At 47.3% G+C, this 16245-nt stretch overlaps 2 protein-coding genes across 6 annotated transcripts in view; one reads left to right on the top strand and one right to left on the bottom strand.

Moving 5' to 3' along the window:
• LOC135904493 (transport and Golgi organization protein 2 homolog) overlaps positions 1 to 8775 on the bottom strand; it is a 183493-nt gene extending 174718 nt beyond the window's left edge. For both annotated transcript variants that reach the window (XM_065435290.1, XM_065435296.1), the window contains exon 1: positions 7664 to 8775. In XM_065435290.1, the coding sequence (XP_065291362.1) occupies positions 7664 to 7670 (7 nt within the window). In that variant the 5' untranslated portion in view covers positions 7671 to 8775. The remainder of the gene's footprint in view (positions 1 to 7663) is intronic.
• The window catches only part of by (focal adhesion protein tensin), a 354735-nt gene that overhangs the window by 92267 nt on the left and 246223 nt on the right, over positions 1 to 16245 (top strand). The window lies entirely within an intron of this gene.

The following is a 16245-nucleotide window of genomic DNA, read 5'->3' as shown; positions in this document are numbered from 1 at the left end:
CTAGAACTATCACTCTTTGCTCTCCGTGTATCTGTGCGTACAATGGCTCTTTTCCCTTCGAACGCGCGCTTTGTCATACTCCAAGCGCAAGGCGTTACTATATGTACCGTTACTGTATATATCGCCACGTTAGTACCATGGGAACGTTCGTTGCCAATGGCTTGCTGTCTTACACAATTCGTGTTTGCGTCCGTTCCCCTCTCTTTCTTTCTTCGAGCAAGCCATCCTCGGTGAAGATAAAAAAAAATAATAATAATGATAGCTTTAGTTTTCTGTGCAGTATCTAAGGTACCGCGTAAATTGCAGACCAGTAGCACATTACGGCATGTTTAAAGGCATGATGCAATGAACAAATGTCGTTTCCGTAGGCTGATAAAACCGCACGACCTTCTCATATCTGTGAAAAGGCACAGTGAAAAGGAACAGAAAAGGCAGTTCGCACATGCCGGAGGCCGTGGAAATGAAACCCACTGCTGCATGCTTCTTTGCCGCGGCAAGTGGAGCCACACGCGCGTCCCCTGCATACAAATTGCGCATACGTGGATACGCTACACCTTCGCTCGCTGCATAAAACTCGCATAACGTAGCCGTCGCCCGTTTAATAATGTCGATTTCTCAGCGGAAACGGCGACGGGAAAAGAGAGAGAGAGAATCAAAGGCATAACCGAGCACTCGTCACGCTTGCCGCGAGTCGTACGTTTTCGAAAGAGGCACCTGGACACCTGCCAGGTCTCGCGCAATCATGGCGCGCAGGTATGGAGGCCACCACGCCTTTTTTCTATTCACTTCGCTAGATGGCGCCACTGAATTGACAAGGATCCTTTATTTAGCAATTGCATTTGCGTTACCCTTTTTCTATACGTTCGTGGCCGCGTGGCTGCGTAACCTCGCTAGCACCCTTCGGTGTTCCTTCGTGCGTCGAAACTGCGGAGTCGAAACCTGTCATTTTTCATTTCCTCTCGTTCGACCACTTCCCGAGCGTCAGGCCGCTCTAATGTACGACTGTTGCACGTGGCCCTCTCGCTCTCCGCTCCGCACCCAAATGCGGAAAACAAACGGGTTGCGTTTTGCCTTTGTTATTTTTGTTTTTTCTCATCTCGTAACAGAAGGGCTTCTCAAGGTCGACTCCCTTCTGCGCTAACGCTCTCTGGACCCAATTTATTTTTTATTCCCCCGGCCCCTCATTCTGTGAAGGTCAGACGAAATTGAAGACTATGCATACAGCGTCCCGCAGCTCCGTTCTCTGTAGGTTCGGTGTTGTGTCTGGCTGTTATGGGTGCGTCGTAAACGCATCGCGTTGTTCTGGTTGCATATTGCCTCCCGTCGCATGGGCAGCGTGGCTTGTGGATGCATCGAGGCTGCGCAGATGGCAGTCGAACGATAGTCTATGATATGCGGAAGGAGATTATGGCGGCTGTTGCTAGGCCATGCTATTATCGTATATGTCTCTCTGCTTCCTTCTTACATTCACGTGTCTCTCGTCTAGGCCAATGCAACCGGACACTTGTTGCCTCGATTCTAGTAATGCATGAACCTGTGCGTAACACTGAGAACGTTGCAAAAAATATTGCTCCTAGAAACCACAATAAAAGATCAACACAACGAGACTGACTGCATTCGCGCTTGTCTTTGGCGGCGACGTATAGCTGCGAAACGGTGAAGTTGGCCCGACTTCCCGGCGCACAGGAACTCCGCCCCCCCCCCCAATAAGAAAAGAGAAAAAGTAACAAAAAAAAGAAAGGGAGGGTAATATTGTGGTCCCATTGCACAAATGCTCCAAACAAGGTCAGGAGAGTAGTGTAGGTGAGAGTGTATTTTAACAACGTGAGAAGACTTTTGTGAATTCATATGGGAATGGGTAAGGGCGCCGTTCACAAATAGACGTGGAAATTCTGTCAACGTTGTCACTTGTGCCAATTGTTATGCTCTCCAAGGTACCGAGGTCACAGCAGTCGGAAAATACAACTTTGCTGCCGTTTAAAGAGACACGTAGTAGAAACACTGAATCAGTGCGGGTTGATAAGATATTCTTGGAAATATCTCATTTCTTCGCGGTAATAGGCTTTTATTAAAAGATAAAATGATGGTCAACGTTTCATTTTTGAATTTCGCGCCATAACCACATGGCCTGTACGTCAGTATGACCTCGCAGATCGCAAAATATTTTTTATGTTTCTGTTTCAGTAAACCGTTATGGTTCAGTAAAAATTCTTGAAAATTCCCAAGTTTAATTTCTGACTCTCTTAGAATAAGCCAGAACGGTAGTGTGTGGTAAATCTGTAGAAACAATAGAACACCTCATACTAAAATGTGATAGTATCCATCCCGATGTCGATGCGGGCACAGTCACGCTTCCTGAGGCCCTAGGGTTTAGAGATAACAATAGTCATGTAAATAAATATGCTATGGAAATTAGCAAAAAGCGACTGGAAGATTGGTCGCTCAAAAGGAGAGAGGTCACGTAAGGTTAAATGTGTAGGAAGAAGTATTTAATGAAAATGGCGAATTTTAATAACTTACAACACAGTTAAACAAAAATAAAAAGCTGAGCATGGTGGCAACTGCCATCACCCCGTTTCAAAGGGGACGCTCCTACGTTCCATCCATCCATCCATCCATCCATCCATCCATCCATCCATCCATCCATCCATCCATCCATCCATCCATCCATCCATCCATCCATCCATCCATCCATCCATCCATCCATCCATCCATCCATCCATCCATCCATCCATCCAGAGCGCCGCATGTGGGGCCAAATTCAACTAGCGGGTGGTAAGCCTCGAGCTCCCATCTCTCGTTCGCACCGCCTTGATCGCGTGTTTGGGCACGTTTCGTACCGCGCGCGGTGTGTGCCTATGTGTGTGTGCGTGGATGTTCTATTCGAAGTTCGATGTACACGCTTCTATTTGCCTTTAAGAAGATCGGTAAGCCTGATGATTATTTTTATGGCTGCAATGCGACGAAAGGGCAGCGTCTGCTTAGCCATGTAAGTGACGCTGAGCAGGTAATTGGACACGACATCGTATGTGCCGCCGGAAAAATCGTCAGCATCTACGATGCGTGTTAGCTTTTTTTGTCATTTTTGCAGTTTCCCACAAAATGTTTGCTACAAATCCGTGTTGTCTCTGATGGCGACAACGGACTTCCATAGGCACTGTGCGGAAATAAACAAAATATATCGCCGCATAGCACAAGTACGGCATGTGCACACAACTTTAACTAATACGTCCCCTACAATATGGAATATAGGCAGCAATGTAAATAGCTTGGCCATTTTTTAACAGTGCTCAAGAGACGGAAGTTGAAAGTATTAGTAATCATTTCTGCTTCAGCAATGCCGGCGCGACTAAGACGCGGGTGTGTATCGTGCAGTAACGTCGATTGGTGCAGTAGTGATGCAGGAATGAACTCCGGTCATGTTCAATGCATCGTGCACATATTCAAATTCTTGGCACGCGTGAACTTTGGCAACTGCTAGCACACGCAACAGAAGTGGTTTCCATTCTTGGGCAGCGCACACACGAACGAAACACGAGAAACAAGACAGAACAAGCGCTGGTCAAACAACTGAAAGTCTTTATATATATAAAAGGATTATATACTGAGTAATCATGAAATTCATGTGGGCTACATATAAAAAACCCTCATACACACACGTGTGATCAATGTACGAGCTCATTTCGTTTGGCAGTTGTCTACTTCGTTCGGCGCACCGCAGTAATCCATGTCTGTCGTCTGCTTTTTTCGTACCATTTTCTTGTGAACCGGCAGAATTTCACTGGTGGCATCAACCCTTTCCTGTTTGCATTGCTGTCGTGACAGTTAACAACACAGTAATAATTTCCGGTCATCCGAAGTGGCGCTGTCGCACACAAGAGATGTTTCGTGCGCAGCGCGAACTGAACGCGGGCGCGACCGTGAAGGGAAGCGGCGGCGGAAACCTACACCCGTTGGAGGTGAAATCGTTCCGACTGAGCAGAAACGAGCGCTGGCGTCTAGGATGAAACTTGGCGTGCGGATTTCTATACAACGTAGTCCATTTTTGCCGATAAAAATTTAACTATAGACACGAGCAGATATCGTCAAAATGTATGACGTCAGAACGAGTTCGTAGAGAATTTCGAGGCCGCCATCCGTCGCCATCCGTCTTTCGTTCTTGCGTATGTTATGGTTCACAAAGCATCTTTTCGTGGCGTAAGAGTGGCTTTTTTGGTATTGTGGGAGGGTAATTTACTAACACAGCTCAAATCATAATTTTTCGTTAGTGTCCGTTTAAAGCCTGACGTACAAGAACCAGTGCGTCACAGCTGACTCGGGGGAATCCCTTATGAAACAACGTGGATGCATTACTTCAACATGTCATCATACGGAGCTGAAAATTTAGTGCGATAGGAGTCTGCAGACTAATAAAAACTGAAATAAAGACGGCGGTGGCCAAGGACGTCTGGCTCTGTAGGGTTGTTTTACGGCAAGGTTTTCATGCACAATGCGTTGGCGGGCTAGTTGGTGCGAATCCATGAATACTTTGTTTAGCGCAAAACGACAAACACAAGAAAGACGACGCCTTGTCCTGTCGTCTTTCTTGTGTTTGTCGTTTCGCGCTAAACAAAGTATTCAAGGTTTTCATGACTCTGCCTAAATAGTTTTTGAAGTCCTCAGTCCGCTGAAGAGCATGGCCAATCGAACGAAGATGAAGGAAGGCCGATAGATTTCTTCAGTGGCGCTTGAGCGGCTGCGCAAGCAAGACAGACTTATTTTAGCACTGTAGACACCAACAATTATCCAGCGGCCGATGTATCCACGTTGAATTAGAAGGAGTCTGATATACACCCGACCGGGAAGCCATTCGCATAACTGGATGTCTCCAAAAAGTTAGTTTCTCCTGGGTTGATTGTTAGCCTGGAATTCATTGGCGCAGAGCAATGACCGCGCGCAATGATTAGGCAATGCACTCTCTCTAAGACGAACATCTTTGAAATCTGGAGCCATTTCTTGTAATGATCCTTTTCATTTATTTTTATTTTTTAATACATGGTATTTAGGAGATGTTGGCACCTTTAGGCGGCGACGTCTACTTCTTTCCGCACAGAACACATGTATAATAAATATGACCGCACAATATAAAATTAACAAGAGTGATACATTCAGTCAGGTGACCTAACTACACTAAAGCCGTTCAGAGCAGAAATCACATAAAACAATTTGGAACGCAAAGTCATTCTCACATAAATGGAGGAGAGAGAGAGGTAAACATTTATTTTGCTCCAGGTACGGAGTCCACATATTGGAGTAGTCTTCGAGATCAATAGGTCTTCCTTATGTGCTGTATACTAGAAGGCCCCACCAAGTTCGTCGTGAGCTTTCGGGGGAGCGATCCATTCGCTCCAGGAATCGGGTCGGATTGGAAAGGCAGAGAGGTTGTTGCGTAGTGTGTGCTGAATGTGGGAGCGAGCCCCCAGCTGATGCTCAGGATTGGGATAATTCTGGCAGTTAGACAGGCAGTGGTGTCTTCCAGGGACGCCTTGTGTGTATAATGTAAGCCACTGAAAGAGAGGACGTTTGTGTCCGCTGGCGTCTGCTCTATTAAATCTGCACGATGAGGAACGTGACAAGGTTGTCTCTTCTCGAAGCTTCTGTAGACGGGTGAGGGTGTCTTTGCGGTTAGACTTCCGGATAGTCTTCCTGCTAAGACTGCCCGCTGGCCAAGGGGTCCCGGATTGACTTCACCTCCGGAAGGCTCGTGAGCTATATTGTTCCCTCCAATTCCGTGGTGGCCAGGTGGCCTTTTGACTGAGACGCTGATTTTGGGATGTTTGTGCAGAGTATGTTTGTAGTTTATGAAGGATGTGGTAGGGGCAGTGCATTGGCATGGAAAGCTCTGCATACATTCTGGCTGTCGGGCCGGATTATGATGTTTATTTATTTATTTATTTATTTATTTATTTATTTATTTATTTATTTATTTATTTATTTATTTATTTATTTATTTATTTATTTATTTATTTATTGGCCGTTGAATGGGTAGGCAGCGTGATCACTTTTGCTGTGACGGCGATCTCGGCTTGTTTAATGTCGGGAGCCTGGGTGAAAGCCGACAACTCACAAACAGGTCACATAAAATACATTTATGTATTTTATGTGAAAACGCAGAAGTGTTTTTATGAGGTAATTTCTGGACGAACTTAAATAAAATTTATCGCGTTTGAGAGAGAAAGTTAAGTGCTAGTGACCGTATGGATTGGAATTTTAATTTAGCTTCTTAATGTTTTTCAAAGATTGCCGTAAATTTATAAGTTGGACAAAAGTAGAAGCACGAAGTTTACAAATCCGAAACTCTGCACGAAAAACAAATATCGTAGTTCGGTAAACTGGGCCGTTAACGCATCTAAAGCGGACAAATTGGTATATTATTTAGCCCTTACCGGATTTGTTACAGTGTTTAACAAGGTGCTGCAATATAACTATTCACAAATTAGTAACATATTTTAAGGGGATGTATAATATATCAACTTTGTCCGCTCTATATGTATGATTGAATGCAGTTTTCAGAATTGTGATATCGCTTTTCGTTGCTGAGCCAGAGTGGCAAACTTATTAGTTTCGTTTTCTTTATATTTTGCAGTTTCTAGCAATTCTTAGTTTAAAAGATTTACGGCGTAAGTCAACAATCCGCTTCCAAGAGTCACTAGATTTCTACTTTTTCTATTAAATTTCATACATCTAATCCATTTCGGTGCAGTGGTTGGCGAGGTAAACGATTTACCCTTTTCAGTTTATTATTGGTTTACAAACGCACCTGAATTATATGAAGAGAGATATATCTGCGAGCCGAACCATTGTTGACGTCACGAGGCGCCCGACCAATCACAGGCGGAAACGAGGCGCGCGCGAGCTGGGCGTGTCTGCTGCTGCACTTTTCGTCGAAATAAAATATGTTTGCGCTTTCTTTCACTCAATTTCAATGCGATATTCGAATTCAGAGGGTTGAAAACCACGGCGTACTGCTCTTCGCTCATTTCTTCTGGAAAACCTTTCAGCTTCCCTTTAATGAAGGCTGAAGAGTTTTGCCCTGCTACTAGCAGGTCTTGCACTAAGCGAAAGTGATCGAAACGAAGGTAAAGGCTAGAATCTATTCGAATTAGCGCCGCACCTCTACTGAAAGTAGTCATGATTCAGTAGTATCACTGCGCAACTCCTATTAAGGGCCGTTAGTTTAGGAGAGATGTCAAGTCCACCGCATCGCGCAGCGGGCGCTCAAAGCGCCGTTTTCTGAGACTCCAGCTCACGAATCGCCGTAGTTGGCCAAAAGCACAATCGCTTCAGTCTGGGAACTGCACCGCGCCTCCCACTGCGTGCAGCTGAGAAATATTTTTGATAGGGGCACAATCGCGAATACCCATAGGCAAGGCTAGCGCACTGGCCGCAGCAAAACGAAAATTCGTTTCCTTCACTGATCACGTTATTCGTAAACTTCTGCAGGAAGGGCTATGACGCGAGCGTTGCTGACGTTTACAATAATTTCCCTGTAAATGGTCATTCTGCTTCTCTACCGAAGCTGGCTTTCTTTCAAAATTTAGTTCGATGCATGCACTTGAAACTTCTGCCAGCACGCAGCGAACAAGCGAAGCGACGAAGTACGCTGTCGCGAATGCGCTCTTACCGGTCATTACTATACGCCGCCCGTCAATCCATGTAGGGCTCCTTTCTCGGAAATACGAACACCGGTCTCGAACTCCTACTCCAGCGCGGAAGAGCGCCTCTGCAGAACATCTCCGCACGCTTTGTATTTTGCTTGACGCGCGCCCCGGGGCATGCCCACAGTGAAGCGCGGTAGTCGTCGAGCGGCGCCCTAAGTAAGACGGCACTCCCACACGCGGGTGCCAAATGGTGGCTGCGTTTGACGCGGCGCGCCCCGGGTCCGCCCACCAGGCCCGTTTGTTTTTCCTTCTGCTCTTTTCCTCCCCGCGCTGCGACTGCGTTCGGGCTCTCCGCTCGCTTTTGTTCGTTGCTTTCTTTGGAGTCGCCGTTGTCGTCGCCGGAGTCGCGTGCGCGCGCGCACGGCGTGGGCACTCGGCCCACCAGACCCACTCCTTGCAGCACGCTCACACTGTCGACGCCGCTGCCTCTCTTGCCGGCACTCGAACACGACTCACTTTCTGGGCGCCACCTAGGCTGACTTTCTCTCCTTTCGTCCATACCAAGTGCACGCTGCGACTGAGCCTTCTTGCTTCTTCTCCAGCCTTCCGCGTCCATCCGAAGAACGGCCTTCCTTCCGAAGATCTGTACTGCCGCTGGACGTGAGCAACACGGCGCATTCCCGCCCCGTTTCGTCGTGCATCATCCTTGCCCTGCTGCTCTAAGTGTTGGCGACAAGCTCCGATATACTGCCGTGCTCTCTACCGACGCTCTCAACTCTGCGCACTCCAACCAGTCTTGCAATTGCCGTCGAGAGTTCGTGGAAGTCGGGCAACCTGAAATCGACCACGTTGCTTCCGATTGGATAACTCAAAACTGGTGCGGCGAAAGGTGATGTGAATTCGTTGTAAAGAGTCAGTGCTGTTCTGGCTGACGGCAGCAAATCGTTGTGCGGCTGAGTTCTTCCCGCCTCGGTCTGTCGAGCGAGGTCGGTGCCTGATAGCAACAGTGGTGCCGAACCATTGCCAGCTCCGGCTGCTGCTGCGCCCCTGAGCAGCGGCGACGTCGTTTCGTCATCCGCGCACCCGCTGAACTCGGAGGAGGGGGCGTACCCACGCACGCTCCGGAAGTCGGCAACAGGTCAGTCGGGACGACCCACGGTGCAGTAGCTGTGAGCGACCCCCCTCCCCTCCGGTGGGAGGGCGGCGCCTCTGATTAATTATGCTCGCAGTAACTAGGCCAGGCGCAGGCAGCCCCGCTGTTTGTTTTTGGTTAGTCCGTCACGCCAGTGAGCACGCTGTGCCGACGGTCTGGAGGACACTGGTCGACCGGCCTCGCGTTGCCCACACGTGTTAGATAGCGAGATATGTTGAGCGAAAACAACGGTGATCGAGTGATGTAGTGGCCCAGTTTCTCTTTAGTTTTGCTTTTCTGTTTGGATCATTGTTGCGCGTGTTGCTTCAGGGATGAGGCCGTTAACATCGCTTGTCATCATTGAAGCCGCCGTGCCCGTGATGTCAGACAAAATGGCGCCATTGTTAAGCACGTTGCCTTAGCTTTCTTGGGTCAGAACTGCAGCCTCCTGCCAAGATGTTTCCATATAGGCCTATGTTTAGACTAAATACTGTTCAACGATGCTCACCGCAACGACCTTGTGCGCTCGCTGTCGAGACGAGCACGTGCTAGCTATTCGGTATATTCAGCAGCGTGGTTAGTGCTTGCGGGAGTGGCGTCTCCTTTGCATCCGCTTTTTTCATGAGCGAGCTCTGTCGAAAGCTATTTATGACTTGTATTAGCTCATATCTCACATGATTCACTCCGCTAAGTTCGGAGGCGCCGTTCCCGGTCATCTTCGGTGAATTCGGGTCGGTAAACTTCGTATGCTGTACCCGAACGCTTCCACAATCGCACTCATTTCTCGTGGTCTTAAAATCGTAAGGGCGACCGGTTTGTTCAACCCACGCAAAGCTCACTGGCGCTGGAACGCGCGGTAGCCACCCGACCAGACGGCGCCACCGCGGATGCCTTGCACGCAGTGCGTTGGAGGTCGGCCTTCGCTGAGCACGCGGCTTCACTACGGCGGCGAGCTCGTGCAATGCGTCCGCTGTGCTGCACACGCTGCCCGAATGCTTGCCCGGCGTGGGGCTGCCCACGAAGCACCTTGACACAGAGCGAGCTCACGCGGTGCGCGCCGCGCAAGCCACACGCGCGCACTCGCGTACTACACACGCGCTTCCCCCGTTCGGCTTTCCGAGAATGGGTGTCGGTGACGAGGACGCCGGATGGCTGGCTGCTGCTGCTGACGTAGCGGGGATAATTTCGCGGCGTTGTGCCCGGAGGGGAGTATTTCTCCTCCTACGCCGCCAGCTGTCTGGTTCACTGGGATTATCTGCATCCGCAGTTGTTATTTATCGCTTACTTTTCCCACTACTTGGCACCAAACGGTGGTCGAGGACCGGTGGCAAGCGACTACCGCTGCTTCACCTACGCATTGAATATACGGTGCCTTCAAACTTAACTCTCTGTATTCTGTTGTTTTATGACAAGAATATGCTATAGCTATAGAAATGTGCTTGCACATGTGGTTTATGCGCTTTGGCGGACATCACATAGCAGCGGCAGCGCACATGCAGGCATGCAGGCAAGAGCAGGAAAGCACAATACCTTATTATTTAGTGTGGACTGTCGAAGAAACAAATATCACAAGGAAATAGAAAGGAAAGAAGACCAACCATCTCGGCGGCCGCGTAATGGCGTTTCCATGAACGCGACAGCACAAGGGTGAACCGATTAGGAGGGATACGATTTTCTTGACGGGTTCGTAAGTAAACCCTGGCCCGTTCCTCTGAGTGAACTGCTGGTTAGATTAGTGTTCCTTTCTTTTCTTTTTTTTTTCCTGTTTGGGGCTCAGTTGTGTTCGGGGCCTCTCAATTTCAATAATAATAATAATAATAATAATAATAATAATAATAATAATAATAATAATAGGTAGACGGGGCGGGTGAATTGCGGTCTTCATTAAGACGAAAATGTTAGGATGACGTTCTCACTTTCGGTTGCTGAAAGCCTTGCATTCCGCCTGGAAAATTCTAGCGCTGCGCTCTCTTTAATCGCTGTGTATCTTCCGCCGTCGGAACACGTGCAGACATTTCTCCATTAACTGAAACAAAATTTAGGTGTTTCACCTTCTTATGATAACATGTGCATTATCGGGGATATTAATGTAGATATACTAAGCTCGGAGAAAACATTTTCTTTAAGTCATTTAAACATACTAGCAGACTATGGCATAGAATCCGCCGTAAACGAAGCCACTAGGCAAGAAGTGCTCTCGGGATGCCTTGTGTCGTCGTCCCTCGACCACGTCTTAGTTCGTTCAACATATTTTTTGACCGTTAAATCTATTCGAATAACACAGAAGCTGACCGATCATTGCTATATCGCCTGCCAGATCTCTTCTCCTAGCCCTTATGCAGCCGACAGCAAAGAGTCAGAATATTTAGAAATATCTGATTACGTTATATTTGACAAACTTGTCGCCCAATATGACTGGGACACACTCTTAGCACATATATAGTTGTTCCACTAATGCCTATAAAAAGTTTGTAGGTGCTTTCACCGAGCTGAAGCAAGGGCGTAAATGATCCGTTTTGGTACGTAAGGTAAAAACACACTTGGGTAAATAATCGAATATTGAATGCTATTCAAGAGAAAGACGTACTATGGAAACTATGTCATTGCCAAAGCGCATGAAACAAAGTTGCAGAAACTACTTTGGCGGCCAATTTCTTTTTCTCGTAATAAACCAGCAAAGACCCTAGTGAATGAGCCTAGGGGAACGAAGTCGAGCTCCTATTTAGATCGGCTATTGAAAGGCTTCGGTGCTCCGTCACAAGCGGTGGCTAATTGTTTCAGCGACTCATTTTCCTCAGTAGCGATAGATATGGGAACGCCTCTTAATCTGCCGAGCCTTATCGCAGCTATCTGTTTAGTATCAGATTCGGCGCTTCTGCCCTCGATGGCGGAAGGCGACTTGTTTCGGATGCTGTGTCGGTCACGGAAGAGCCGTGCTCAAGGTTTAGATGGAATGTCAGCTGAAGATATAATACGTAATATCAGTCCGTTAGCAGGGCCGATTCTTTTTATTTTGAAGATATTCTAGACACGTGTGTTGTACCCTATGAAATGAAGAGAGCACCTATTATTCCGGTATTCAAGAGCGGAGATACATGAAAAACAGAAAACTACCGCCCTATATCCGTACTTCCTTTCTTAGCAGAACTGCTAGAAAGGCATGTTCTTGAAGCGATGGGCGGCTTTGTTCTTAAGCACAACATTTGATCAGCTTCCCAGTATACGGTTTTGCTCAAGGCAGTTGCGCGCAGCAACTTTCTTGAAGATGTGTCAGATTTTTTACACGAAATTTTTGAACGAAACCAAGTGGCCCGTGGACCATTTTTGGATATATCAAAGGCATTTAACTCATTTAACCATCGTATTCTATGCAACAAACTTTACAACTATGGCTTTCGAGGACGTTTTCTAGATTTTCTTAGTAGTTATTTTTTTAATCAGTCTCAAGTTGTTTGTCTGAATGATGTACACAGCACTCTGCGGCACCTCGCAGCAGGAGTGCCGCACGGTCCATTGCTGTCGCCCTTTTATTTAACTTATACGTGTGTGACAGGACAGTCAACTGACACAAGCACAGTTTTTATATATGCGGGTGACACGTTGCTTGTTTCAAGACACGTGGAATATGGTAGGGCTGTTGCTCTGCTTCAAATTGATGCAGTTAACGTCATAGACTGGTGTAAAAGTCATCAAATTAAAGGTAATGCCCGAAAAACGCAATTAGTATGTTTTAGAAATCCCTTAAAAGCTCTTGATGCTACACTGCCTGTCCTTATGCGTGGTTCTGATTGTTTGAATTGCGACTGCACACCGACTGAAGTTCTTTTGCGCGGGTGATCACCGAGTGAAACAGGTTGCCCAACTCCATTGTTTCGACTCCACGTGTAACCTCATTTTTGAAAAATTTATACGACGTGGTGTTCCAGGACGTTGTATAGTATCATGGTATCCTCGTTTTCTTTTGTCTTGTGTATAAAGTGATCAGCCCTTCCCGTGTGCATATGTTGTTCGTGCCTCGCTGTTTGTGTAATGGGAGCGCCTTAGAGTTTAGAGCGTTTTTCTTTCCACACCTGTAATAGCCCTAGTGGTGCGCGTGCGCTATGAGTGTGTCTTTCAGGCGTCACCCTCGTCATCCAAAGTAGCATGTTAGGAGTATGGCTATAGGCAACACGTCTCCTTACCAATTAAGAGAGGTCTCTCTCTCTCTCTCTCTCTTGCAGCCCCTTTAATTATCGGTGGCAGGCCCTCCTGCGCTGTGCGGCTTCACGAACCGACGTTCGAGAAGGGGCCACAATGCATGCCTTTCCCGCGAACGTGTGAAGCGGGCTGGGCGATGTTCCGACGAGCGTCGCTGGCTCAGAAAATGCGAAGAGCGCTGGGGCCCCTGGAAACCGCCAGTTCTATGCCAAGCGGGGCATCCATCACTTCTGGCGACCTCTATATCGCCGTGACGCGCGCGCTCGGCACACAAGCACGCCGCTCCTCGTGTATAGTGAGCCGATTCGCGCTCCTTGCCCCGTTGATGATTGCGGCCTGAGAATTCCGCCCACGCAGGTCCGGAAAGCGCTCGTAAATACGCCTGTCCTGTACAGCGCGGGTAGCTTTCTCCTTCGCGCGAAAGCGTGGAACCTTGCGCCTTCTCAGCGCGCGCAGCCGAGGTGGTCACACGCTTCGCGGCCGCTGGCTGAACGAACGTGCGCTACCATGCCGGAAGTGCCTCTGCGCAGAAGGGTGTGTCGCGACGACAGCAGCTGGGCCATTCGGAAGCGAGCTGCGAGGTTCGGAAGCGTCGCTTTTTCTCTTACGTGGGCGCGCGCAGAGTCATCGCGAACGTTTGCGGGCAGGGCACTCGCAGGCAAGAATCGCACCTGATAACCTCGCCGACATCGTACATTTGCATGCAGGGCTGTTAAATTCATCCAAATGCTAGTCGTGCTGAAGAAGTGTCAGCCAAATGCTAAGTCGTGCGTGCGGGACCGCAGTGGCCGTAATATTCCTGTTAATGAAACGCAGCCTCTCCGCTGAGCTAGGGCAACTTTTCTTTTGCCCAGCGTTATGCATGCCTTGCTAGTAGGCGAGGCACACGAGACTGCAGGAGCTCCCATCTTCCGTCTGCAGCCGACGCCCGCCATATACCTTGCACGCGTCCTGGGACAAAATGCACTCCTAGAAAGTGTACGTAGCGATGTTGAAGTTGAGAAGTGACCATCTGAAGACTATGAACGATGACTCATGAATAATAGATTTCCTACGTCGCTGTTGCAGCGCATGCACGAAACGGGCCTCCATGCTTGTATGTAATTTCATTTCGGCATTATGCCCCAGGGCAAACCAGGCGAAAAAAACAAATAAAGGAACTGGTCCATCGCCGAGACGAACACTCCAATTAGAATATATAACTTCAATTGGCTTTTGTGACATCCACGTCGGCATGCACATTCACTGGCTCTTATTTCTCTCCTGCAGCGTTGTTTCTCCTCTTTGCAATTTTGTCCATTTTGTCCAATTTTGCAATTATATTTGTCCATCCACTTCACTTCACGACTTATATAAGCGGTATGGTCTCCGTCACTTTTTTCTGCCCTTTGTAGATTTTTAAGACACTGGGACCAGCTTCCCCAAACAACTAAACCAGTGCGCGTTGCTGCTACCTCGAGTTCACTTCTCATGGACACATAAGAAGCTTTTAAAGTATGTGTACTTGCAGAAATTGGTTTGAGTTCGACGACCTGTCGGATAACAAGAATGCTGGATTACTTTCGGTTGAGCTCATAGGAGCAATGCCGTTAAATAATTTCGATGTTCAACTAACCGTGCCGTTACAGTATGACGAAAAGAAAGACTTCCGGCTAAATATGGCTGGTTCCCACCTTGACAAAAAGCAGTATTCACTAACACATCGGGCATCTTTTGAAAACTGGTGCATGTTTTGCTCCTCCTTTTTCGTCGTTTTCCTTTTTACGGCTTGTACATTTGTTGACCCTTAAGAACGGGTGCTGCGCCTGCTGCATTTCTCGTCGTCAGATATCTCATATCGAAGCCCTAGGATGAAGTGTAAAAAAAAGCATATATAGGTAAGGGCCGTCGTATGAGACGCTTCCCCGCATGTTGTCCGAAGCCTTGCTCGTGTTTGTGCTTTATGCTTTCGTAGAGAAAGGGAACCGCGTAGTCTCTTCTTCCGAAGCATACTCATGCGGTCTGAGTAAGAAAGACCACCTTCAGAGAAAAATGTACTGATGCGCATGCAAATTGACCTACTGGTGACCTACTAATGTGTCGCTGCAAGCACGCACGGTGGAACACGACGCCGTCGTTGATCCCCGACTTTCAAGGAAGACCCGCTTTGTGCGAGAAACACATGGTATAGTGGAAAGCTGGGCGATGAAGGTCCACTTAATCTTCCAGTTTAAGCGGTTGAAATATGGGGCAAAACCCAACCCATACCGTGCGTTATGAACAGAGCCACGCGGTCCAGTTACGAACGCCAGATGGAAAGAGTTGCTAGCGCAGTGGGGTATCTGACGTCCCCATACTGCACATCCTCACGAAGAGAAATTGCTAGGCCCTTCGTGTCTAATGGTAATCCATTTATTACACGCCTGAACGGGTACTGATCGCTGAAGCGCAATTTAAAAAAAAATTGACTGTGGCTTAGAGTAACCGTGATGTTTACCGGGAAACGCTGGTGATGAAATCAATTCACGAAGGCCAGTTTTCTCGTAGAAACGCCGCTTCTTGCATGGGCCTGTCTTCTGTTATTGTTTCGCACTTTTGATATTTCAGTCTGAGAAGATTCAGCATAAAAGGAATACGTTGTCGATGTTTTGTTTCATGACATTTGTTTGTAGGCTACCATTTTCAAAATTCCTAGGAATAACTTTGTAAAGAACGTAAGACAAGGTATGAGCAAAGTGATAGAAGAACAACTTTAGAGCTATATAGAATATGCGTAGTTCTTTCTTTCTTTCTTAGAGCATAAAACATGCAATCAAATATTTTGTCAGCCCGCCAAAGTAATGATGCTTTTGCACTGATGATGCACTGCCCATGACTGGGCAGTGATCTTGCCCGAATTTCACACTCTTGTACTCTAAGAGCAGAGGAAACAATAAGAAGAGAGAAAAAATTTAAAGTACAATAGCAAAATTAAATTTGTTATATGTGCCACAAATAGTAACCTATAGTCCACGAAAGCATTGATGCTTTTATGCGAACCACTGTGCATTTGCCTTCAACAAGGCATAATACAAGTACACAGTTTCAATCCCTCCTCCCTTCCACTTCCTTTCGCTTTTCCTCCATCGCTCGGCTAATTTCTAGTATTTGTCCCTGCATGAGCAATAGTTTAAGCAAAGACAGCAGCAAAATATATGTACAGCACAACCCTCTATTTAATCATATACAGTTGTCAATGATTTGGAAGAGTAGCAGTCATCAGCCACTATTAGAAAGTAAGAATAACACAATACACAT

The sequence above is a fragment of the Dermacentor albipictus genome, chromosome 1, assembly GCF_038994185.2.
Source record: "Dermacentor albipictus isolate Rhodes 1998 colony chromosome 1, USDA_Dalb.pri_finalv2, whole genome shotgun sequence".
Taxonomy (NCBI): Eukaryota; Metazoa; Arthropoda; class Arachnida; order Ixodida; family Ixodidae; genus Dermacentor; species Dermacentor albipictus.
This window is presented reverse-complemented; position numbering and strand designations above follow the sequence as displayed.